Source organism: Homalodisca vitripennis, chromosome 1 (genome assembly GCF_021130785.1).
Source record: "Homalodisca vitripennis isolate AUS2020 chromosome 1, UT_GWSS_2.1, whole genome shotgun sequence".
In the NCBI taxonomy this organism is placed as follows: domain Eukaryota; kingdom Metazoa; phylum Arthropoda; class Insecta; order Hemiptera; family Cicadellidae; genus Homalodisca; species Homalodisca vitripennis.
The window spans coordinates 181,076,153-181,103,374 of record NC_060207.1 but is presented as its reverse complement, the minus strand read 5'-3'; the positions used below and the strand labels follow the sequence as shown (position 1 = coordinate 181,103,374).

Below are 27,222 nucleotides of genomic sequence, written 5' to 3'. Positions count from 1 at the left end.
ATTAATATTAGTATTTAGTTTCATTGTAGTGACGCTATTCTTTGTACCTTGTACATATTACAGAATAAAGTAGTTTGACTATTGACTATAGGTTGTAAATAAGCGTTATATAAAATTTCTGTTTTTTTTAACAAACAACACAATTATATATAATTTTAAAACCAAGTAAAAAAAGTGTTGAACTATTTTGCTAAATGTAATATTTATTAAATTTCACATATAAGCATGAAATTTTGATCTAATTGTGTTTGATTTCATTCCGAATATTTATTACACATTTTGAACATTTATTGTACATGTTTTTATTTTTACGTAATCAATGAAGAAAATAAAACTTATGTGTTGATGATACTTATTTAATTGTTATTATGATGGTCAGTGATCAATGACTTTGATTTGATATGTCCTATATAGAACATAAGATTACAGAAATTGAGATAAAGATTTTAAATATCAACACAGTCAAAACATATCTTGTTTTCTAATGTCATTTGTGTAATGTTCAGATTATCAGGACCACCAAGGCCTAGAAAAGAGGAGCGTGGAGGAGGAGACGAAGATTTTGGCATTTCTAAGGTAAGATGAAAGAATATAAGTATTAGTCTGACTCCATAGCAAATAATATTTGTAAAAATATACCCTTAGGACTCGATGAGATGAAGATTAATTTTAGTACGTCTAAGAGACAAGTGCATGTGTGGTTGAAATGTACTGTCATGTCAACTTCACTACTCCTTATTCCACTTCATATTCCTTAGTCAAATTTTATCAATAAAAGTAATAATTGCTGTTTTGTGTTTTAGTCTTTGCTGGATTACTCAAAGATTTCATAAGTGTCACGGGAAACTTTTGAGGAAACCTGTACTCTTGTTATTAGTATTAATTAGTCAGTCACCTTAACCCTTCACACGCCGCTAATAAATCCATTGATTTCCCTATAACACCCAGACATCTATAAAATATATTGTTCTTTAAGTTCAAAGCTAATTTTTTATTATAAATATGCTGTAAGAGGTAAACGCAAAAAATATTAAACGGGGAATTTTAGTTAAAATTAGCATATTGTTATTGATAACATCTTAACCATACTGTGGGTTTGATCTAAATTCAAATTCTTGGTGCAAACTAATAAAAAGTTATAAATTATATAAACTGCTAGTTATTAGAGCATTTCCTTATCTAAGGTTTCACAGATAAGGTCTATCATGTTATCTTATCATCTGGGCAGACAATGGATATATTTGGTTATGGCTCTGTAGGACACACAAAACAGAGTAGCAGCAGGTGGGTGGCCCTAGACAAAGGGCACTCCCCTCCCCCTGCTGAAGATTGAAGGTAATGTTTAAATACTTCCTTATCAACCCCCTAGGCACAGAGCATGCACCTGCCATTTCCAAGGTCTTTTGTGAACTAAAAAAACTCTCTAAGAGGCACAATGTGTAATATTGGATATACTTGTGTTTGGCGTTTTGGTCAAAGTCTACCATTCTGATATACCCATCAACGTGGGAAGGGTTAAGATTTTTGTCATAAATTATAATCTGTTTCTGAATTAGATTATCTCACCACATTGTTTATCCACTAGTTTTATTTCCATTTAAGATAAATGTAGTAACTCCATACCAAGTATAGACTATAGGTAGCCTATGAGGATTCAATTCCTGTATAATGTTGATATAATCATTAATTAATGTGTAAAATAAAGTATTTTATTTGTTTTAGGTGTAGATAGGTTGATGTAGATAACATACACATGACAGAGTGACTAATATTCTTGGTTTTATAGCAAAGTGGAACCTTAATTGTGCTAGTTTACACCAGTAGGTTGGGCCAGGAAATTGTAATAACAGTTTACTTATAAATCTGGCTTGAGATTACCAAAGTTACTTGTACACAATAAACTGATTTCACATGGTGAAGCATTGGATTTCTTTGTCTACAATATTTATTCACTTGGTTTTGAGTAGTGAAAAATTAACTTGCTCATGAACATCTATGGAGTTTTACTGGGTGGATACATTTTTGTTTGGAAAAGCTATTTATTAAATAATGTGAGATTATGTTTGGAAATGGATCTAATGTTGCAGCTGTATTATCTTTTTTTTTTTTTTACACAAAAATCATTTGGAACAGAATCCAGTTGTTGTAAAATTGAGAGATAGTTCCCTGTCTTGTTTTTGTAAGGAGAGAATCATGAATTTTAAATTACTCAGTGTAAAGTACTCATATAAATTTGATTATACATAAAATTACTGAGTGGATGTAATATGGGCTGCTATGGAGTGCAGAAATTTTTGTTCACTTAAGACTGGACTCCGATTTTCGTCAAAACTAATAATGTAGCTTTTAACACTGACCGCAGTTCTTGTAAGCGATAACATTTCCTTTTATATAATGTTTATCTAAAAGGAAATAAATTTGTAATTAATACTATTTTATATTATTGTAAACTAGCGGTTACCTTCGGATACACACCAAATTTCATTTTGAAAAACTTAAAACCACGGTCATATTCTTTTTAACCCTTTAAGTGCCAGACATTCTCCCTAGTGCACTTGCAAGAAATGCCAGCCATAGTGCCATATGCTCATGCAAGAAGAGCCAGGCTATAATTGCCAATTTTTCAGCAGTTTGCAAAAACTGTCACAGTTTTGTTATTTATTGATGAAAATTGTTACTTTTTGTTTTGTTTTGCTCTAAACAATGTGCTTTAAATTAGACTAAAAATAAATTTACTACAACATGCATTAAAAATATAAAACCAGAAAAACTTTTACTTACATACAATTTTATGATGAATTTTTCAATTTGGTGTAAATATAAGGCCAGTAAAAAAATCCTTGTTCCATAAATTGAGTATGTATTTGAACCTCCACATACTTTTGAACACATACACAAAATATTTTACATCTGTCTTCAAAAATAAAGGTTTTATCATTGTTTTTCAAAAGTAACGCGTATTTGGATTTTTCGCACATCTTTCTAAACACTGTTTTTCACTTTATAAAATTATGTATTAGGCAAATATTGAGAAAAAATAGCCTATTTCAAGTTTAAAATTACACAATTAATAAACACTTATAGCCTACTTAAAAGTTTTTTTTATTTGAGTGAGAAAAAAATTAACACTTATGAAATGGTAAACAATATGGGTGGAGTCCCCTTTTTTTTCACTATCACTCACAACAACATCACTATCGTCTTCTAACACTCTCCGTACAGTGTTTTCACTAAGAGGTGATGCACTACGCTTCATTTTGTAAACATTTTACAACAATAAACGAAACAACAACAACAAGTTAGCTCGGCGCAATCGGCAAAACTGCGTAGTTGGTTAGTAAACAACAGACGACAGCTGACTCAGACTAGCGACGTCCACAGCCACTTGTATTTTGTTTTATTTATAACACTAATGTAATGGAAATACATTCAAATGAATGTTTTTTATTAGTTTATATCTTTATAAATACAATTATAACAAAATTAGGATTTGTTTAGATATTTTTGTATTTTTTACGAATATTTTAAAACACATCCGTGTAGCCAGACGCTGGCTCTTCTTGCACAATTTACATGCGTCCTTGTAGTCGGACGCTGGCTCTTCTTGCACATTTTATGTACGTCCGTGTAGTCGGACGTTGGCATTGAAAGGGTTAAATGGCATTCCAAACAATCTTGAGAGAAGTGATAGTCACTGAAATATATTCTAGTTTTTTTTATCTATTTTAGATTTAAGTTTAAAGATGGGCCATGAAATCGGAGAGTGAAACTGTTTTTTTTTTTTTAGAAGTACCTTTGAAATTTATTACATTTTTCTCTAATATTTCATGATATTTTATTGAATAGCTCCAAATTTTCAGTAAGAATTAGAACTAGTTTTGGCCAATGTGGAAAAATCCTAAGTTTTTAAATAGGAAGAAGCCTATATAATAACCAGGTATGCTAAGAATGTCCATGTCAGATTTAAATACAATCACTCCATTACTTTTACGTCATTGAGTAACACACTGAGAGACACAATTAGATATTTATAGTATTGTATAGATTTAAAAAAATCAGATTTACAAATTAGAGTTATTCCAGTCTATTCTTTCCTTATTTATTTCTTTTTATGTAATTTGTTTGTTAACTGTTAAATTTGTATCGCTAGAAAAATAAAATTTAAATGCTTTGGTAAATTGACTTTAAATTACAGGGAACACACAAGTTTTTGAAGTGAACGTAAGTGTATTAACTATGTCAATAGCAAGTTTTATTGTTACAGCCAGCAGTGCCTTCTCAAGTAACGGTGACACCAAGAGAAGTACCATCAAGACAACAGGTACTGGCAGCGCAGGGCACAGATGAGACTAGCAAGGCGAGGTACGTGTTGTGTTTAATGTTTATTGTATCATAGGTGAGTTATAAATCAACAGGAGACCAGACTTAAATTTTCTTTAGACAAGGCCGGAGTTAAGGGGGTGGTAAGGGAGTAACTAGAACATGTCTTCTGGATATCAGCTCGGGGAAAACACCAAGGTCTTTAAGAAGCTAAACAAGAATTTTTTTAAGGTTTAAATTTTGATTCAATATAAGAAGTAGGTTAATAACTTTTGTGCCGGTGCTTTTTAAATTTTTTCTTAACCTAATTTTTGTGTACTGAAATCATATAGTAAATATATATCATGTTGCATTAATATTATTGCTAGCAAATCAGTATTAGTTCCTAGTTGCTCATCTGCATGCGAGATAAATAGTATTGTTCTTAGTAAGGTGAATAATGCAATTTTAATTGTAATACAATGTCAAATTTATCATGTCATATTATGACTAGGATCAAAAACATATTTGTATTTATAGGCTATATAAAAAGACATTTTTTAAATTATTAGTAACATAGTTTTGATTTGATTTCCCATCCAAGTAGGCATTTTTTAACCTTTCATCATTTTTTTATTTTTCATAACTAAATTACAAAAAATAAGGACATTTCAAATTCAGGTAGGAAATCCCTGTTAATTGAATACGTCATTCGGATATGTTTAAAAACATACTGGATGTAGTCTTCCATTTTCTGGTAATCACAAAAACATATTGGGTGTAGTCTTGCAATTGGCTGTGGTTATCACAAACAACATAATGGGTCTAGTCTTGCATTTGGCTTTGGTGATCACTAAAATATACTAGGTGTAGTCTTGCATTTGGCTCTGGTGACCATACATTGTGTTGTTATCAAAGTCTAAAGTTAAAGATTCAATAAGAACTTCCTCTTTACTTCTTGATATTGTATTTAGTTGTTATAAAACATATGAATTTCTTCAAAAGTAAATTGATGTATTTTACTTTGGACTCTATTAGCTAAAATGTAATGTAAGTTGTATAAAAAACAAGGTAATTTTAACATCATGGAAACAGATACATTTAACTTAACAGATAAATTTAATAAAATAATGTATTGCTCATGCCTGCAGACTCATTGATGCCTTTGCCTCCGTCACTGGCCAACTTGGTTTCTCATCCCAGAACATCATGCCATGGCTATTGTTATTATATTATGTTATCATTTGTTGTTTATTGCTCTTGTATGCTATTACTAGAACATTCTTTATTAATTAACACATATTGTAATTCTGATATAATTCATGTAAATATTGGTTTTGCCATTGTAAAATTAAGGAATAAGGAAATAAATACATTGTTTTGCTAAAAAAAATAACAAAATTAGGGCTATATATCATTCCTTATTTTTATTTTTCACAACTAAAATTTGATGTTATTGCCTTTAATCTACTTCTCTCAATTAGCACTTCAGGTTAGTCTTATTAACAGTACGTTGTTCAGGTGCACAACTCGCATACACAATCCCGCAAATGTAAAAAAAAACTAATAATTACTTAAGTTTGTTTTTGACATTCAAGTGAGACATCAATAAATCAATCGGGCTCTTCTAATATTGATTGGTGTGTAGTTGTCATATTATAAGTGAAAACATATATTTACTATGAGCTCTACATACTGTAGTGTATACTGATTTAAATATTTTGAATTTATATTCAAAATATTAAAAAATATTTAAAACTGAATTTATATTCTAACAGTTCATGTTTTAAGTGATACTCTACTAGTCATTCTCAGTTGTGTCTGAAAACATTAAGTTGTGTCCAAAAAATTGTGGAAGTCTATAACAGGGAAATTCTCAGCTTTTCATGTAATTTAAATACAGTAGTAAGTTACAGATTATAGGAATGAAACATTTAAAAGTTCAGCGTTTAGTTATAATATTGAGTTGTTATGACTTTTTAGGAATCGGCGAATGTTTGGTGCTCTCTTGGGAACCCTACAAAAGTTTCGACAAGAGGAGACACGGCTAAAGGACAGGGTAAGATCAAAATAAATATTGTTATTAGAATTCGCAACACAAAATTGTAAACATTGTAATTGAAATACTTTACATTGAATGAAACGATCCAGAATATGTAAGGTTCTTTGGACAAGAAAGATAACGTTAAAGATGCATTGATTAATTTAAGGATAATCCCTTCTTTTATATCATTTTATCCTTGCAAATTTGATAATGTTATATCTATTATTGGTGAATCTATTATAAATTTATTATTGGTGTGAATTTGTGTGTTGTTTCAGTTTAATGTAAGACTTGCAGAAATAGTTTTCCTTAACCCTTTCCATCCCAGCGTCCGGTTTTCCGGACGTTCGAAAAACATCGCAAAAATCCCCGCGTCCGGTTTTCCGGACGTTCGAAAAACATCGCAAAAATCCCGGCGTCCGGTTTTCCGGACGTTAAGAAAAAAATTTTTTTAAAATGTTTATTAACTCGGAATATTTATATAAATTATATATAAATGTTCGCAATAACATATACCGTTATAAAAACATCGATTTATTACGCTATAATGTTTTATTATTGACAACTTATTTACTTCTTTCTCTTTGTGTTGCGTCATCAACTGTGTTGAATTTTATCAGCTGTATTTGTTGGGTTTCATTCCAGCTTGTTGTTGAGAGGGGTAATAACATAAGTATTACAAGTAAACCAAAAATGATAAGGGAGTACAATGACTTTATGGGAGGGATTGATGAAAATGATCAGATGCTATATCATTATTTCAATGAAAGGAAAACCATCAATTTTTGGAAGAAACTTACATTTAATAATTTCTAGAATGCTCTTAAATTTATATACATTGTACAAAAACAACACAGATAATCCTGTAAGTAGGCTTCAATACATATCAAACTTGGTTGGTGAATTGACAGTTAAATAGGCACATGGGAGAGGAGTAGGCCTAGGTACTCATCAAAATGAAGCCAGTAATGCAAACAACGGTGGTACAAAATCATTTTTTGAAAAAATACCAGAAAATAAAGAAAAAAACTGCTGTGTGTGCAGTGCAAAAAGTACAAGAACTGGAAGGAAAAGAAACAAGTTTACTTTTATTTGTGTTAACTGCAAAAAGGGCCTGCACACTAAATGTTATCCTTTCCATAGATGTTTGTAAACAAAAACAAAATTTTATTGACTCGGATGGTAATTTTTAGTTTTTATTTTGTTAGGATTAGGAGTTTTTTTTAGTTAAAAATATGAAATAATTCATTGTTTGCCTATTGACATTCAATATATTTGGTTAGAACTATATGTTATGTAGAAGTGGAACATGATATGCCATATTGTTGTTATAACTGGGGAAAACTCCGAACTACAGTGATTTAAAAAAAAATCCAGAACTTTGTTATTTCTCAACATATCAGTGTGAAGTATGGATTATTTTGAAGACTGTTAAATGTGGTTTTGTAAAGTGTTATCAATCTTGGTTAAATAATTTTTTTATGCCTATCCACAACGCAACAAAGTAAAAAAAATCCTTAAAATATTTTTTAGTAAGTACATATTATTAAAAAAAAGTTATTGTAAATATTTGCATGTCGTTTTATATTTTATTTTATAGTATATATAACATATTTAGGAAGCTAATAACACTTAAACTACTAAAATTGCTTCATAAATAAATTTTTTATGGGTTTTCTAGTAAAATACGACAAAATGAACTAAAAGAGCCTGGGATTTTTGGGTATGTCATTAGTAAAAATACTTAGGATTTTTTGGAACAAATTAAAAAAAAGTGTCTGGGATGGAAAGGGTTAATGTAGATCTCAAAATTGACTATTACAGGAAGAGAAGAGGGCGCAGGTGGAGAAGAAACTGGAAGAAAATGCAAAGCGGGAGAAGGAGGAACTGAAGCGGGAGCGGCAGGAGCTGTTCCAGAACCGGAAGCGGCGGCAGGCGGACATCCGGAACATCGAACTGAAGATGATACGACTACAGGAGGTGAGAGATTGTCTGTGAATACACATCTGTAAAGGGTGAAGAATCAAGGTTATATTAATTAATCCACATTTTTGTGATTGAAGTATGTGCTGATAGCAGTAAAATTGTATGCATTACATTTTCTTATATTAATGATACAAATTTTGAAATACAAAAATTGTAATTAAAAATAAATTTAATAGGCTTAGAGTTATTGCTACTTGTTTTTTGAAATTCAATAATTTCTAAAGCAAACACTATTAGTACATTTCTGACAAACGTTTTACAACAAAATTACAAAATGCAATCCATATTACTTAATACAGTAAGTTATTGTTTGTTATCGACTTACTAATCAGGTATGTTGTTGGAAATGTAATTTTTATTCTAAAATAGTATTTAATACGTAATACAGTGGAGTCCCGCTAATCCGAACACGTGTAATCCGAACGTCGGTTAATCCGAACAGGTCCAGGAGGAATTATTTATAACGATAATGAACAGTTATAGGAACTAATTACATAAAAAATGAAAATGGCTGCATCATTTCGTACATAAACAAAGAAAACTTTAATTAAATAGACATACAGTATTTTATTAAGACAAATTGTGTACGGTACAGTACATAAATAATGAAGTTAAATACAGTACCAAATTGAAACTTATAGGTTAAGTATGAGTTAAATTACTGTATTAAGAAGTGAAATCAAACAAACAATTGGACGTACAGTACTGATATTATTATTGAGCACAATATTAATTGTTAAAAGACATAAATTCAGTTATTGTCTTCTGTCGCATTAAAGAGAGTCTATTGGATGACGCGTAGTTTCGTACAACTATTGAACGTGTGGACCCGTACAATATCCAGTACGCTCACATTGCTTAACAATAGAACTCTCACACTAAATACGGTAAATGTGTTTAGTATTCGCAAACACGTTTATTTGTCAAGAAATAAAATGCAACAGTCAGAAAACATGTTTTAATAAACAATGTTGATAATTCTATAACAAAATAGACCCATTCTCAAGTTTAAAACCGTATTTTTCTGTAATTCTGGCTAATCCGAACAATCACATAATCCGAATAGGGCTCGGTCCCAATTAGGTCGGATTAACGGGACTCTACTGTAATTTTAAATTTAATTTTTACAGGAACATTACCATTTCTTAACAAAGAATCTAATTAAGTAAGTATACTAAAGTAATATGATTGAAATAACTGTCTCCTGTACTGTTTTTGTGGAAGGTTGTCCCACTCCTAGTGGACTCTATTTCAACATTTTTCATCGTGAAGGCTAACTGTAATAAGTGTGATTGGGGTTCACTATATTGGTAAAATAATGTCTAAATCCATACTAATGGGTCAGGGAACATGTAACTGAAATTAGGATTAATGTTTGCACTTGGCTATTAATTATTATTTTTTGGTTAAAATGAAACGCATCTGTAATTTCTAAAATTATTTCAATCGATGGGTCTTGGACTTGAACTCTGTCTGGACAGGTGTGGAAACACCTTCACTGACTATAGTGCTCTTGCTTTTGCAGTCACAGCCCTGATAATCTACCTGCATTTTTATTCATCAACTGAGTTCTCATTTTGTTAATTCTTATTTTAATTTAGTTAATTTTATTACATTATGTAACCTCATATTCAAATTAAAATAAAAAATAAGTCCTAACACAGTTGTGATATAGTAGTAAAACTGACATTTAAATTAATTCTGCTATATAAAATTATTATTCCTCTACTTTAACATATCAAATCTATAATATTTTTTTCCATGGATAACATATTTTGTAAAATTCTTCAATGTATTAAAAATTTAAAAAGTAACCTCTGGCATACAAAATGGGTACTAGTTGGTTACAAGTAGAGCAGCAGGTAGTAAGGGTTTCACGGCCGGCTGTGTTATTGTATCTGTGTTGTCCTTCTAGTATCCTTCAGAAGATTTTGCTGTGTGGACTAAGTCGAAGATATCATAAGGAGAAGTTAGCTGAGTAGTTACATACACCTTACAATATCACCATGCCCATATACCCTCACTTGTTTTATATCACAAACTCTTTTAAAATTCTGTTTTATAAAAATTTGATTACTTCTGTAAGCTTATTCTGACATACAAATTGGTTTTACTATGTTTTGTTCAAGGCTGTGTTTCAAATCGTATTATTAAACAGTGTTCATGTGATCAACTGGAGTTCAATTTGTTTTTATAGCAAGAAGTGTGGGAAGCCAGTCAGAAACATCTGCTCAATTTCATTCAGACGAAAGCAAAACCTCACATCTTCTTCCTGCCCAAGAAACATTCACCTAAGACTGAAGAGCTTCTACAATCCAGCCAGAAGCTCATTAACAGTAAGGATTGAATTGATTATTACTGTTTACTCTCTTTCAAAACTAAAAACATAATTAAAATAATTTTTCAATAGTTATGTATTTAGTATTAAATAATTATTGTTATTTGATGAGATTCAACTCAACATATCCATATTATTTTTATATTTGTTGTAAATGTTTGTATCTAATTTCTGCTATTAGTGATGAAGCACTCTGTGGTATGAGTAGCAATTTTATTTCAGGGACTTCCAGTCAGTCTCAGTATTACACTGTCAGTTTTTTTGTGAGACTTATTAACTTAATCATGTTCATCTCTTACAGAAATGATAGAAAAGAAGCGTGAGGAGGTGAAAGCAGAGGTGGCCGCAATCCTGAAGAGAGGCCACCCTGAGGACGAGGAACATGAAATGGAAGTAGAGGCAGAAGAGGGGGGAGAAGATGTGACGGACAAGGAGAACCAAGAGGTCGCCGACAGTAAGTGAAAATAAAATGTCTTTGAATAGGATTTTCTACAAACGTTTATCTAATTGACTGTACTTGTCCCATAAGATTCTTGAATGATTTACAAGTATATGTATAATCCTGCAGAACTAATTTCTATGAAATGGATGTAAGAGTATTTGCTATTGAGGGAAATAAGCACCACTGGTATTGAGACACAGGAATTTAGAATTGAGGTACTTTTTTACAGCTAGAACTCTTATTTCACAGATCCACAAGACTATAATTTTAAATTGTACGGTTTTACTCTTTTTGTTAGAAATTAAACTAAGAAATGTACATTAAAAATATTTAAAAAATGTATTTTACCACACTGCTGGTTTGCTGGTTCAAGTATTTTTATACGTTTATAATACACTTCCTAATAATGATAACTGACAATTTCAATGAATGTAGCATCTCTAAGTTTGTATAAAAATTGTGTTTTGTAAGTAATTATAAATATTTGTAAGAATTATTGTCATTTATTCTTATAAAATATGCTTTAGCTTCTTTTTAGTTATAACGCTCAAAGTATAGACCACCTATTTGGTGAATTAGACCGTTATTCAATTGGTACCACCACATTGTTGAGTGTAGCTCAAGTCCACCTTCCGCTTAGTGCTTTGTCTGAAATCTAACGCAGTCACAGACTGACTATTGTAATGTGGAGACATGTACATGTGAAAAGATTTTTTTTAACCCATTGCGGATCACTGACAAGCTGGGCTCGTCATGCAGCGGCCGGGCCTAACGGCACGATGACGAGCTTAGGTCGCAAAAGCGGTCTGCTTTTAAGTTTCCTTCCAAATAGTTCTATTAATGTCTGATAGATAGGGCGATCGTCTTCACTTGTCAATTAAGAGTGTTTAACAACGGTCTACGTTTAGAGTTTTCAAAAGTTTTATAAATATCCTACAGATCGCAGTTGTATGTCGAAGTTGAAAAATCATTCATATGAGTTTACTCTCTGCTTTTTAGCGCTTCTGATTGGGTGTTTTCCTCAGTTGTTATTATAATACTTTTGAGGTTAGTGACACAGAACTAAACGGCGCAGACGTACATGTTGGCGGGTTTAGTCTAGACAATGGCCCGGATGTTGTAATCGCTTCGCCTGAGCTGCTTTATTTAGACTATGATTTGGGCATCATCCCTGCCACCTCGGAACCTTGCTCGCGTGTTATCGTTCCTACATCACGGATACCCCAGCAGGCCCATGTTCCATCTGAACGAATACCTTCACAGCTGAATTTTCTAGTATACAATAGCGAGCGATACGATGTGGCGCACCATTGCTGTTCGTGCGGCCGCTGACCATAAATTAATTCGTGCCCGTGCACCAAAACAATACGATCCGCAATGGGTTAATCAATACTGCAGAAGCTCTAAACTAACTCTTTTTCATAGTTTCGCTATCAGAGACAAAGCAGAAGGTGAACTGGAGCCAAACTCTACATTTACATTGAATCAACACCACATCATAACTACGTTATGTGTACAAAACACCATATTAAGTGGTGTTTTTACATACTTTTATGCTTCATAACTTTTTATAGAGTAAATATTTTCCAGTTGTGATAACATTTCATATGCTTTGAAGAGAAGAATCAAATTTCTCATTAGTATTAATGTTTGTTAAGTTTTTGTTTGTTTTAAGTTTTCTGCAGATGTATCTTATGTCAATTGATGTGTACAACACTTGTCATGGACATTTTTGTATTTATTCCATGGTTATTTTCTTGTATTGTTAGAAGTGATTTTTTTTTGTAATAATTTCTTTGAAATATTAGTCGAATAGTTTATAAAATTAGTTTACAATACATAATTAAATTAATGAACATAAACCCGTAAAAGCTGAAAACTAAACACATTTACAATAAATTATAAATTTAAAAATATACATTAATTTGTATCAATACATATAAAATAAATATAAACTGTATGATTCTGAAATAAACATGCAATTTGGAATATAAGTTATTTCATTATTCACAATAGAAAAATATTGTAAAATAGTTTTGGAATTTTTGTAAATTAATACTACACTTAATTTATTTATTAGTTAAATATTCTGTGTTCTTTCTTTGATCAAATTATGCATAAACGTGTTCACATATCTAGCCTCGGTTATGGTTTAAATAAACATGAAAAATAAACAGTTAGTACAATAAGTGAGTGTGACATTTCAAGAATAAAATAGGACACAAAACTATACTGTACAATGAGAATAAGTAACCAACAACTATTTTCCAGATGTAAATGAGGAGAAATTGAACACAGAAGATGTAGAGAAGTCTGATAAAGCTAGTACAAAAGAGGAACCAATGGTAAGTGATGGGGAGACTTCTAAGGAGGCCCCCAAAATAGAGCCAGGTACATAAGCAAGAGAAGGTAGGTATATGAGAGGCTTGTAATCATTCATTCCGTCTAGGGAGTGTGAGGAAATCAATTATAAAACATAATGATTTGTTGGTGCGCTCATGATACAGACAACTTAAGGTTATCTGGCTGACATGGAAATACAGTAAACTCTCGATTATCGGCTTTGGGGAGTATCCGCGTTGGCTGCGCAAAACAATCTCACGTTAATTCCTCTTCTATTAGACCCTAACTTTACCTCAAATAAATAGACATTTTTCATTCCATTAAAGATATTGAAATCATTAAAACAATGTTTAAAACTTCAAAAGAATTAAAAAAATATAATAAGGTTTTAACTACCGTAACTAAAAAGTGATCAGAGACAAAAGAATAAACTGCATTACCGTATAGGCCTGGAGATGTGGTGTGCTATTGAGTGCATATCATGAACTGGAAATTGTTCCTTATTTTAGAACACTTTTTGTGTAAGTCAATCAAATCTGTATGAAAATGTGGTGTTTAAAAATATAATACTTGTAGGTGCGTCAGATGTTGTGAGCTTTTATATAGAGTGTATCAGTTAGCGTGAATCAGTTAGGTGTCATTGTCGTTTTGGAGGAAAGTGAAGTAAGTGTAAAGGAAGGCCAAGTGCTAAAGCAAGCATTGAGCACAACAGAGACTTGTTCAATAACTCAAGGACAAAACATTAAATAGATTTTTTTTTTAATGTTGAAGAAATTGTCATGACAGATAAAAAAATCAAGAAACAAAAGTTTCTTTTTACTAACAAATAAAAAGCACTATAAGTACAATACTTTGTTTAATTTTAATGGGGTTTTTGTTCTTTTAAGCGCGTCTCCAAAAATCCGTAAAATTCGCTTATTTGTGGTACGGGTAAGTCAACTCCATGGATAATCAAGAGTTTACTGTATTGGAATAGTAAATTAGGACAGACAGATTTGTAAGAGATCCTTGTAAGAGTTGGTACCATAGAAATAGATAAGTTGGGATCTAAGAGTATCTCCTCATTTCTATTCCGAAAATTATAGAAACCAATATTCCAAACAAATAAAAATCATTTTGCTATATTGTAACATGTATTAAACAAAAATGTTTTTTCTTTAGGTGTGATGAAGCCCTAAAATACATGCATTAAAAGTTCCATGGATGATTTGGAGCGTTGACTTTTTTATAAACTACTGAATAGTGTTCCTCTTTTAGTTTATGTGATTGATTGAAGAATTTATCTTTTGAGATCAACACAGCATAGTAATTAAAGTCTTGTATTAATTGTTCTCCACAATACAATACAACGTAGCAAAAGATGGTACTTGTACCTGATTGCAATTGACCCTTGTATACTCTTAGTACTAAGTAACCTCAGTGTCTCAGCTAACGCTCAGAAAGTTTTGATTGTTTTTTAAAACTTTTATATTAAATAATATATTTTTATTAAGTTTTCAATCTATATGACCTTTAAAAGTCAATTATGGACTTTTTATGTAGAAGTTTTCACACTGCTTGTCAACATTTTCTTGATATATGATCCAAAAAAGATACTAATATATGACAATTGAATTTGGAAATGCATACATTTTTACTAAAGAACATGATTATAAGCAGACTAAATTATATAATATCAGAGGTAATATCCTTCAGATCATAGGAATTTTGATATTTGCCGTCATTACATGTTACAAAAAATATAAAATTACATTTCGAGGATTGAAATCTACCCTCTTCCTTAAGTGTCAAAAACCCTAATAAATAAGGTTAAACATGTAAAAAATATGATAGATTTCAAACCTCAAAATGTAGTGTTCTATTTTTGTAACATATAATGATGGCAAATGTCCGAAACCATATTATTCTTTCATATCATTCATCGTCAATAACAAATTTTAAACTAAGCATCTTCAGACCAATAGCAATAGCTTAGTTCTCCTTTCTTAAGAGATTAACTCTATTCTTGAAGAATTGTATTGTAGAGATGCCTTTAATTGTAAAATTAAATTCATTATGAACTTGAAAGTTTTCAACTTGATACTAAATAAATTGTATTAACAAGCCAGATAACCAAGTAGACTTGTTTGTATTATTGTACTTCATGTATAATATGTATCTGTTCATAATAATACAAAGTAAAGGTTTAGTGCGTAAATATGATAATGATATTATTATTGGACAGAAATTTAAGGTAAATTAAATAGTAGGATTGTGCGAGTACTTGGAATTTCAAGTCAAGTTGAATCTCCAAATAAATATTGATACTTGCAACTTGTGTCAAGTTTGCATTATAAAGTGACTGGAAAAAGTGAAATGGTGAGTGGGTGGGCAACCTACGACAGTGGCACAGTGTCGCATTACGTCATGAAATAAGCATTGACAGTAATAGACCTCAATATGAAACAATCAATTGAGTCGTTTTTGCCACACCTTTAACCTGTACCAACACCAGTGTGGTTAGACCATGGACACAGCAACATAAGCAGAAAGCAATATTTAACATCAAGATGAAGTAATATAAATTAACTAGCTGTTTAAAGTACTACATGCACGTTTGAATTGTGAGCAATAAACAAAAAAAGTAGGAGTTTGCGACAATATACGTCATGTATCAATCAGGCTTCGCTGAAGTTACATGTCAGTTTTCAAGTCTATATCAGTTCAGTATAGTTGTCTATGTCATGTCAGTGGTTCTGTCATTCTCGTGACAGAGAGCCAGGCAATTGTGCATAAAAGAAATTTTCACAGTCCCCAAACCGGCGGCAGAGAGAAATTTTTATAGCCTATTGAGTGATAGGCTTTAGTGAGGCTTGGCCAAATCCCATGAAACGACAAGATCCATTATTGTACTCATTCTTGGCTATGTAGTAATGAAGTTTCATTTATCCACAGATGAAATCTTTCTTGAAATATCTTATGAATAGTTGGGCTATGCAAACGCTTAGCCAATAAACGTATTCTTTGTATGTGTTTCTTACAAATTTAATTTATGTATTCTATTTCATATAAATGATCAAATAGCTTCTTTCTGATCTTTTATCTTGCAAATCAAGATAGTCGGATCTGATGTGCTGGAGTGCACTCTAGTTATCATATTACAGACAATCTTGTGTCACTCACAGTTTAGCATCAGGGTCATCCTTCTGTGTATATGCTTACCTTCGTATGCTTCCTTAATTTCACATGATTCTTCAACACTTCCCATCTTTGAGTAGACAAGGAGAAGAAATTATGTAGTCTTTGCACAAATGGAAAGAATAGTGTTCATGAATTTTGTGCAGCAAAATAACATACCAGTGTTCCAGTAGCAGGCAGCACTGGCATAAAATCAGCAAGATGATATTTGCTTCGTGTTCTTGCTTGAAGACCAAAGTATATACCCAACAACAAGTTTGGTGCATTGTCATAGCTTTGACCTTGACAGTTGCCGATATCTAGTTAGAGTTCCTCAAGTTTTAGAGTCACCTTCCTCATTTATGAAAGACGCCAGGTGATTATTTCATAAGGCGGCCATTGACACAAAGAACTGGTGATTGAAATATAACGCAATACTATAGCCAGTTGATCTGTATTAGAAGGATCATTTATAGAGTATGATGAACATAACAAAATATGAATTGGTAAGAAATCGCTTTTGAATCTTCAGCCATTGTTTGTCTTTATACTCTAGAATTATTGGGGTACTCGACTTGACTTAAAAATTCTGTGCTCCCACACTTCTATTTGATGGGTTTGTCTCAAAATAACATAAACAACTATTAAAATTTAATATGTCTGTAAAGTTTCTTATGCTTGTTTATATATCTTTACATAGTTTGTCTCTTTTGTTTCAGCGGTTGATTAAAGTAATAATTGCGTGAATAAAAATACCCCAGTATGAGTATTATTGAACTCTATTTTTTTCAGTGCAACCCTTTTAAGTGTACTCTTATAGACTATAATTTTTTTACTTAATTTTGTAAATATTGTACAGATATATGTGTAGTCATTTTATAGAGCTGCTTATTTGTTGATGTGTTGAAAATAAGAACTTTAATTTAAATTGTGAAGCTATGTCAATATAATAGGCTAAAATGAAAAAAAGGTTTTATAAAGGTTCAAATTTAGACTAAGAAGATTATTTAAGTAGTTTGTTCTTTTTACATTACTGGTAATACTTGGCTATAATAATGTTAATTATTTTATAAACAAATAAAATTTTAATTTTTAGGTCCAATTTGACTTAGTTACCATCAGTAAAATCCTAAATAAATATTTGTGACAGTATATGTTGGCTACTTTTTATAAAACCCCAACTCAAAATGGAACCAAAATATTTATGTAATTTCTTGTTTTGTATAGTACCTTTGTTCAGCTTAAGCTCCATACATATCTTCCAGTATTGGGAAGTGGGATTAATGCTGTTGGAGGATTAACGTTGGAAGTTGAAAGGTGCACTCATAAGGAGATATTTTTGCCACTCCAAGAGGGAGTCTATTCTTGGAAGGTAATACGCTATCGATATTCACTCTGTGTCAAATGTTGTGATGCTCGGTACTGTTTAGAAACGACACCTGAATGTTTCTACCATTTAATTAAAATTAGGTATTAAATGGGAATTCACACTAAAGTAATAAAATATTTGTTATCATGTAAAATCTGTGATAGATTTTCCATTGGTTGGACAATCTTTTTAGCTATACATTGAATCTGTGTTACTTAGTGTGGATGACATAATTGTCACAATAAGCCAATACTCAATTTCTGGTAATAACCTTTGATCCAATAATTTTTGTTGAAAAATATAGGACAATATTCTTCTAATGGGGTGGCATATTTTCAAGAACTTGGGCCTCAAGGCCTATTGTACAACTCAATAGTATGAAATGAAGTCCTAGCAATGTAGATGCACAAACCACTGATAAAACTTCCTATTCTTGTCCAATGTGTCAAATATGGCAAAACTAGCACAAAAAGACGTGTTCCACAGTTGTGTCTTGCTTGTTGTATAGCTTACAGAATTGGTTATTCCTAGAAATACTCACTCCATGGAGATGTTTTCTAAGGTATTCATGGCCTGTAATGAGACCTTCCATCATAAAAAATTACTGTTTTCTCATGCAGAGAATATTAGATGCTATACTGTGGGAAGTTGAATTAGACCAGGCTAACGACAACTCTAAAGCCAATGAAATCTATACATTCCTCATAGCATTGGATTCAGTATCTAAATATGGAGCCGAAGATGTCTGCCCTTTACCTCTTCCCATCCTGACTGTCACCCTTATGTTCTTTTTGTTTCAGATGACACGCCTCGATACCACAGGAAATGCCAACATTGATTTTCTCCCCACTGTTCCACCTCCCCTGATTCCTGTGACATGAGTAGTGTAATGGTTTTGGTTCTGTGCAGAGACAATACTTGGGTTCTTTCTCACCACTCTGACCTTAATGCTTATATTGTATTCGTGTTGACATTGTACACAATGTATTTTGTTTTCAGTTTGAGTTTTTATGTACAATATATTGTTTTAAAATTAGTTAAATGTGTGACAAGTTCATCGTCACACGTTATAGGTTTAATTTTGTTTGTGCATGTTTAAGCTTTTCTTAAGTTTTTTTTTATATCTGAGAGTGAGGGTGGATTTCAGTCCTCGAAACATGGCTTTGTTACTGTAAGAAATAATGTTGGTTAATATCCGAAATACTACTATACTTTCAGATCTAAAGGTTACATCTTTAGGATTGCACTGAACAGATTTTGTCACGTTTGACACTGAGTTTTCTAAAGAATCAGCCTTCTTATTTCCTACAAACCCCTTATAGCCTGGAATCCTACAAACAATAGCTTGGTGGACTCAACACATAATGTGGTCTGGCTTTAGTATATTGCTGTAAGTATTTAAATTGGATTTTGGGTTGCCAGTCTTACCATAGTCACCAGTCTGTAGTTTTATATTCATGTTTAATACTGATACTAATACAATTTTATTTAAAATAGAAATTATATTTATCAAATAAAAAATATCTTCAACTGCATAATTTAAATGATTAATTTAATTAAAAAAGAAACAAGTTTGAAGGGTTTTAAAACTTTTTTATATTTAATTAGTTGGTTGCTGTAAGGATCATAATTCACCTGAAATCTAGGTTTGAGGAAATGTACAGACACGATAAATGTGAGTTGTCTTAAAATAATGTGGTTTATAATCACCAAGTGAAATGCTTGTTGCCAGCTTCAACACACCTGCTCTGGTATTGTGTTACCAGTCGAGGTAGGTAGCCACTGAAGTAACAAAGTACCTACAAATAATTATTTACATTTGAATGAAATACTCTTGCTTACAAGTATTTTAGTAATTCTTTTTGTATTGTTCGTAAGATATTATATTTTGTGTTGCATGCAAATTTGAGTGAACTGTTGCACTAATTCTTTCATATTAAGCAATTCATCTTCCCTAGCCTTGGAGAGTAATCAAACATAATTCATCTAGTGTTATTATAAGTAAAAATCGTATAAACCCTAGGTAAATTAATTAGAAAGTTCAATATGTATTATAATTGTAATGTTTTAGTTAATTAATCATTCAGTGCTGGTGTATGTTCTTTAAATTTACATGTAAAGAAAGTAATGAAACAAACAAATTTTGTTTACAATACTTCCAGCCTTGTGATTCTAGTTATAAAGGATTTACAGTAAGGACCATCAAAGAGAGTAGTTGGTAGCAGCCAATAGAAGGAAGTCTTACTCTACATCGGCACATTACGTCATATCAACTACCACATGGTAGCTGGCACATAGACTGTTGTGACTAGTAAAAATCACAAATGTACATTGATTTGCAATCAAATCTCATAAATAAATGTAAAACTTTTATACAGAAATGAACCGAATGTATACTAGCCTTATAGTTTTAACTACTTTGATAGTATAATAATGTTACCAGTTAAATTAAGCAATGAACATAAATGGATAAGTAGTTGCTAATTATTATGGATGCATATAATATTATACTTGTATATTTAGTAAATTAAACATAGGACATTATACCTTGCCAGATGAGATTATTTATGTTGGCTTACAGTGTGATAAGAAAATTAAACTGTTCACAGAAAGTTGTATTTGTAAATTGTGCTGTTTGTTTAATTAATCGTGAAAACATTCAAATTGTAAACATACTATAATTATAAAAAATAATAACATAGTATAATAAACTTTACAAATGTTAATGAAAGACTGTAAGTTTTGTAAGTGCTGTATTCACAGGTAGTATAAGTAATAAAATTTAAATGGCCAAGGCAAAATACAATTTTCTATATAAAACAGACAGAGATCATTCAAAGCAAACGTGGGAGATAATATCAAATGTTGAGAACTTAATTAGTACCAAGATGCAAAACGAAACATTAAATATATGATAGGGATCAATAATACAAGTACGATTGGTAAATACACATTGTATATGTTTCCATTGTAATATTGTTTAATACTATCTCTATAGGAGAAAAAATGTATGTAGAATTTTGAAAAGAATTGATAATTCTTTAAGAAGCTCTCCAAATTGATTGCAGTTTAAACAAAGAAATCATGCAGTTGAAGATGTATATTATTGCTAATTTTATTTGATTGACCTAATTGACTTTTTCTCTTAAATATCTAATATAGTTTCATAATTCCTATCAACACAATTATCTTGAAATGCAAATAACCCACAGAGACGCTAATATTGTTATTGATTGCCTTTACGTCCAGTAAGTATTTATATATAGAGTATTATATATAGCCTTTTATAATAGGTGCTCAACTTAGAGTGAATGTTTATACTATATCTCTGGAAGTTATTAACCCTTTAAGTGCAGAGTTTTCAACGGTGCTGTGACTTACGTGGTCAACTTTAGCAACGCCTTCAGAATGCTACCAGAATCTCCTGATTCGTCACGTCACATTGTGGGTAATAAATTGAGTCCACATCCTAATCGCCATCGTTCTCAGAAAAGTTGCACACTGCTGAATGCCTATCACACAAGAAAACATTTGGAAAAATCTAAAATTGATTAAACGTCCTTATCATTATTAAAAATAAAATAACTCCTGCCATATCAACTGAATCATAATCAAAATAGAAGTATAAAAAAATACAGTAGCACCTGCAAAAACGCAATGAAAAAAACTAGAAAACAATAACGTTGTGTTTCTAACGTCCTGGTAAAACTTCACCATTCTTAGTGATAGTTCCTTAGTTGACTAACAGAATGTAGTAACCTATTTTTTTTTTTTGCAAGCAAACAGTTCTACTGTGGATTTGTAGTAGTTCAAATAAACACCACTAGAGGCTGATGTGTATCATCTTACAGCTGTTAGGTATCATGTAGAAGCAGCTGTTTGACACATGATAACACACAGTTAAGGGGTTAATAGTTAATGTTTTGTGCACACCTTTACATATATTGCTATATTTTATACATATGTTTATAATTTTGGTTGGGTTTTTTTCTTTATAGTATAATTTAGTACATAGATTGTTAATTTAAGTCTAAATCACTATTTTTTTTTTTATTGTTCTAAAATATCATTAGATAACAAAAATAATTATGAAATAAAACCTACATTTTAGGGTGACCTTCTCCTCCCTTTTCACCACACCAAGGTAAGAGGTAAGTGAAGCTTCTAAGAATTTATTTCATGTAATTTACCTGGCATATCTATCCACTGGTGTCATAAAATTAATGGTTGGTGTCCACATGGCAAAAACTATTAAGTAAATATGAATTAGCCACAAATATATAAATAACAGTTTCACTTTAAATCAAATCCAAACAAGTTTAAACTCATTTGCTTTTGAAAGAGCTAAAATAGCAGATGAAGTGTATTAAATAGCAGTCACTAAATTTGTATTCTTTAATGCAATACTTTACAACCTTTTATAGTTACTTAGAAGGCATGTAAGATTTTTCCATTCATCTTCGAAAACGAGTGAGCAATACATTTCAGCTTTATGTTTTTAACAGTTTTTTGTTGGTAGCACTGTGAGATCAGACAACAAAATAAATGGTAGATGTTTGTATACAAAATCCGCCTACTGTAATTGTTCTCGTGGAAGTGGAGTATTTCCCCATAACTTCACTGAACATTACCCCGAGAGCCCAAAACCACCTCCTTCTCCCATACATACATAAAACACAGCTTGTGGAAATGATAACTATCCCAAAAAAAAATGCTCAAACAAGTTGAAACTTGGTACAAAAATTAGTGTTATAAATATCTCGGATAAGTTTGTTGGCCAGCGCAGTGTACCATTTCGTTCCAATGCTGTGGCAGTTTAAACTTAAAAACTTACAACTCCGTTATTAAAGACTTAAAGAAAAATTGTTCTGGAGTGATTATTACATTTCCTAAACTTTTAGTAATTAACAACTTTTTTTAATCCCGAATGATTTTATGATATTACATCATGTACATCCCATTAAGAATTTCTCGATCATCAAAGAAATGATGAAATGTTCAACCTTTGTGAAGGAAAGAGGATTTTTCCTTTGCCATCGTTCAGTGAAACAAGAAATCAGTAACACTACGTTTCGAGATCTGCAATCTGATCTCTTCTTCATGTTCAACCTTTGTAACAAAATTGATTTTAAAAATATCTCCACCAAATTCATTGGCCAGTTCGATATGCTATTTTTCCCCATATGGCGGTTGTTAAAATACTTTTAATTCACGACTTTGTTATTTAAAGACTTGAAAAACTGGATTTAGCACGGCTTAAAGCGTCTGCCACAGTAGTTTGTTGTTAATAATACCAATTAAAATTAAACAAGAACATTTATAATAGAGTTGATGAAAACCAACTATGCTATTACAATAATGACAGTACAGTGTGGTATTTGTAAGTGTATTTAATGGGCTGGATAACAAGATAGGGCTGTTTGCTAAGTCCTGAATGTACAATGAGACAGTCCAAACAGATTTGTCGGTTAAACTGGTATATGCAAATTTCACATTCAGGCTAGTTGGCCATATACGAGTAGAATTACATGGTGTAGTACAGTTATTAAGAAGTTGGAGGGATAGAAATATTTCTGATGGCAGTGTTTTTAGAATGCTCTCATAAAGCTGATGTGCTAGAATTTACTGGTGAAAACGGTTTCCAAATGCTGTCTTATGGTGGAGAATCAGGGTTCAATCAATGTGTAGTCTAATGATAATATACTAGTTTTAACTGGATATTCATGTTTTTTTTATTCCCCATAGATTATATTCCTTTCCTACTATACTAATACACAAGTTAGCAGTACACTATACCAAAAACGTAGCCAGCGAGGAGATCCAGACCTCCCCCAAATTTTCAATTACTTTTTTAGCTAACGATTACTATTATTTAAATAATTCAGTATTACTGACACATACTGCTGAAAGATCTTTCTCAACATTGAAAGGGGTCAAGGACTTTTTGAGGAACAAAATGGTGAGTGAGCGGTTGACACTTGCTTTACATTCTGTCTATTACAGGAAAATATCAGTTGATTTGACCCCCCAAATTTTTTCCTGGCTACGTTCTTGTGCTATACCACGTATAATGTAACGGGCTTGGCTGAGATAACATGCAAAATTTTAAAGTATTTCAAATCTATAGCTCATTTCTTAAAATATCTTGCCCACACATGGACAGACAATTATATACAAAACTTTTATCTTTCTGCACAATTAATAGCTGTTTTTGATGGGTAAGGTGTTTATAAAGTGATTATTTTTCATTACCTTATAATAGAGATTTGAAATATCACTTGGCGCACAATTCAAGTTTTTTCCACTGTATACACCTAAAACTTTGTTTATTGCTTCAGTAGAACAAAATGCACAAAACACAGTTGTTTTCTTGAGTAAATTGGATAGTAGTATTACATTTTGAGTTATTGTATGATAAAACTGTTGTTCATCACACAGAGCAAAAGTGTTTTTAAGAGCTTATTTGTATTTGTGACCTCATCTTCGCCTTGTTTGCAAAACATGATTGAGCACCGAAAACTATCACTTGTGCTTCTAGAGATGAAAACTGCTATAATACATCCCCCCCCCAAGCAAACAAAAGAGAAATTGTTTCAGCCCACTGAGTGATAAGCTTCAAGGACTCTCAGCCAAATTCCATGGGTAACATGTACAATAATAGAACTTAGTATTGCCTATTATACAAATGAAGTTTCATGCAAAATTTAAATCATACAGATGAAATTTGTCTCAAAATATCTTGCAACATGATACATTCACATTTTTGTTTATTCAGTTGGGTTTCATTGCAGTGTTTATATAATATAAGTTCAGGTAAGATAAGGGGTACTAAAATGTAAGTTTGTGCTGAAATCAAATCTTATCACTGAATTTTAACATTCACTTACCAATGTTGAAGATGAAGCTTGTATTGGCTACTATTAACTTAATTACATTATTAAAACACACAAACCAATACTTAAAACTTAGTCTTTCAATAGCAAGGCTATCGTCGTCAGACACACCACAAGATTTTTGTGACATGTCTGACAAAGATAGCCTGCTATTGAAAGGCCTCACAAATTAAAAGTTTTAAGTATTGGTTTGTGTGTTTTAAATCTAATTAAGTTAAAATTGACTTTATACTCCATTGTTTCACTGTGCGAATAAGCTATACGTTAACATTTTAAAATCTCACATGATTCTACTCAGCTTGTTTACAAATTTATTTACTCTGCAATTTTGTTGCCATCAAGGTTAACCATAAGACCAATAGAAACACATTAGCTAACGCTCAACTAAATCCTATTGAGTATCATGCCATCCTTCATGGACACTCAGTGTTGTTCATATAGAAATAAAGCGTCATGCCAAATTTCAAGTCTGTAGGTCAGTTCGTTTTCGATGTAGAGTGATGACACACAAGACAGGCAGCAGGGAGGTTTTACTAGACCCTCAAGCGATCGGCTTCGCTACTAAAGCTCAGCCAATAACAATAGTTCATCTTACATTGATTTAATACAATTTGTTATTTACTTATAATTTTTTTTATGCAGCTACAGGAGCATGATCAGGGACGTGAAAAAAATAATAAAATCTATCTAAGGATGTAACCAAGTGAATATCTTACCATAGTAGGCCTACTACACGTGGTACGGCAGCGATAAGGAGTCTCAGATAGGAAATAGCCAGAATCCAAGAGTAGACAAAGTAACCTTTAACACAAAAGGGTTTCTCAGCAATTACGTAAGCGGTTCACGTTTACGTAAACAGAAAGGAATATACATTCCGAGTACGCTAGAGGCTCATTAAAATATTGATAAGTAGAAGAAAACAAATATGGGAGAGCATTGAGTGAGAGCAGATAACTGACTAAAAAAGGGAGAGTGGCAATACGCCCTAACCTTGTGTCGAGAGTGACAACCACCTCTGAGTGAAAATGGGTAAGGACAATTATTGGAGTCGACGACAGCGCTAGCACAGCATTGAATTGAGCATGATTTAAATTACCAGCAGGCATTTATTTGTCTCTTTTATTCTCTGATGATTTTATATTTAGACAAATATTATCAACTGAAAAGGAAACCTAAAAATTAACTCGTTTCAAAGTTGCTGATGTTATAATTATTTAATGGACCTTCAGAACTACCATGGACCTAGGTAATGACTCCCCTGAGTTTACTGTGACTATCCTAATCCACCCATGTATCCAATAGAGTATTAAGTTACTCTACAAAACCGTGCTTTTTGTTTAAGAAGATCAATAAATCACCCAATGTATGTAAAAGAGTCCATCTCGTTAACACTTCTTTCTCCGTTCATAATGTTTGTAGCTGAAATTAAGATTCTTAAATCTCGAAATAGCTTTATTGGTACAGATATTTTGAATTTCATTTAACAAAAAGCGTTAAAGGCAATTCAGATCCACTTTATTGTTTATGTAAATTAAAAAAAAAAACTGTGAAGTTGAGGTTAATGTTTGACAGAGTTCGGGAGTGTTAGCCACGGCTGAGGAGCGATCTTGTTTATGGGCCTAATTAGACAATTGATAGCTTGACCCGACCCTTGATAACTGAGTTAGGTGTCATTCCCAAACACAACACAATAAAAGTCCCCCAATTTATTAGTTTTTCAATGAATTGCTCTAAAACTTTCATCATAAAAATACGACTAAAACTAGCCTACTTTCTGTGGAAAGATAGAAAAATATGTTTGTATGTGTTACTGTATTTATGTGTACATATTGTTTTGCATTTATTATATGTAGTTGTAAATGTTGAAGTAGATCGAATTTAAACAGAGATTATATCTAGGCACAAAATATTTTTTATTAACATTTCATCAGCTGATTCTTCTATTTCTGAACATTTGTCCTTTATTATATTTATATTGGTATCAGATTGTATAGAATCCAATATTAGACTATCAAATAAACTATCAGAAACCATTCCAAGCATTTATTTGGTGTAATAAAGAAACAGCAATTGTCGTAAAGTTAACCCTGTGGAACGACATGGACAATTAAACTCAATTTTTATTGAGGAGAAACTCAATGGTTATTGGTTATTAAATTGATTGAATTCTAACATTGCATTTTACCTTCTTAAAGGCATTGTAACCGTTTGAGTGTATGTCCTTGAATTCTAAAATTTGGAATTTTTCACAAAACCCAGTAGCATAGGGTTATGAAATTATATATGCTTTAAGTGCATAAAATCCTGACCGTTTTGTCCAATTTTGATCTAGACGGCTTCAGCACAATCTGA

General features: G+C 31.7%; 1 protein-coding gene across 3 annotated transcripts in view; it reads left to right on the top strand.

Moving 5' to 3' along the window:
* Positions 1 to 18,958, top strand: part of LOC124352818 (pinin) — a 30,027-nt gene extending 11,069 nt beyond the window's left edge. Inside the window, exons 4-11 of one of the 3 annotated variants that reach the window (XM_046802509.1) lie at positions 507 to 576; positions 4,265 to 4,362; positions 6,283 to 6,358; positions 8,168 to 8,323; positions 10,527 to 10,665; positions 10,969 to 11,121; positions 13,381 to 13,454; positions 18,778 to 18,958. In XM_046802509.1, the coding sequence (XP_046658465.1) occupies positions 507 to 576; positions 4,265 to 4,362; positions 6,283 to 6,358; positions 8,168 to 8,323; positions 10,527 to 10,665; positions 10,969 to 11,121; positions 13,381 to 13,454; positions 18,778 to 18,858 (847 nt within the window). In that variant the 3' untranslated portion in view covers positions 18,859 to 18,958. Of the gene's footprint in view, positions 1 to 506; positions 577 to 4,264; positions 4,363 to 6,282; positions 6,359 to 8,167; positions 8,324 to 10,526; positions 10,666 to 10,968; positions 11,122 to 13,380; positions 13,455 to 14,613; positions 17,761 to 18,777 lie in introns of those variants that run through there. The other 2 variants (XM_046802510.1, XM_046802511.1) reach the window with 2 other exon arrangements.
* The last annotated feature ends 8,264 nt before the right edge of the window (positions 18,959 to 27,222 follow it).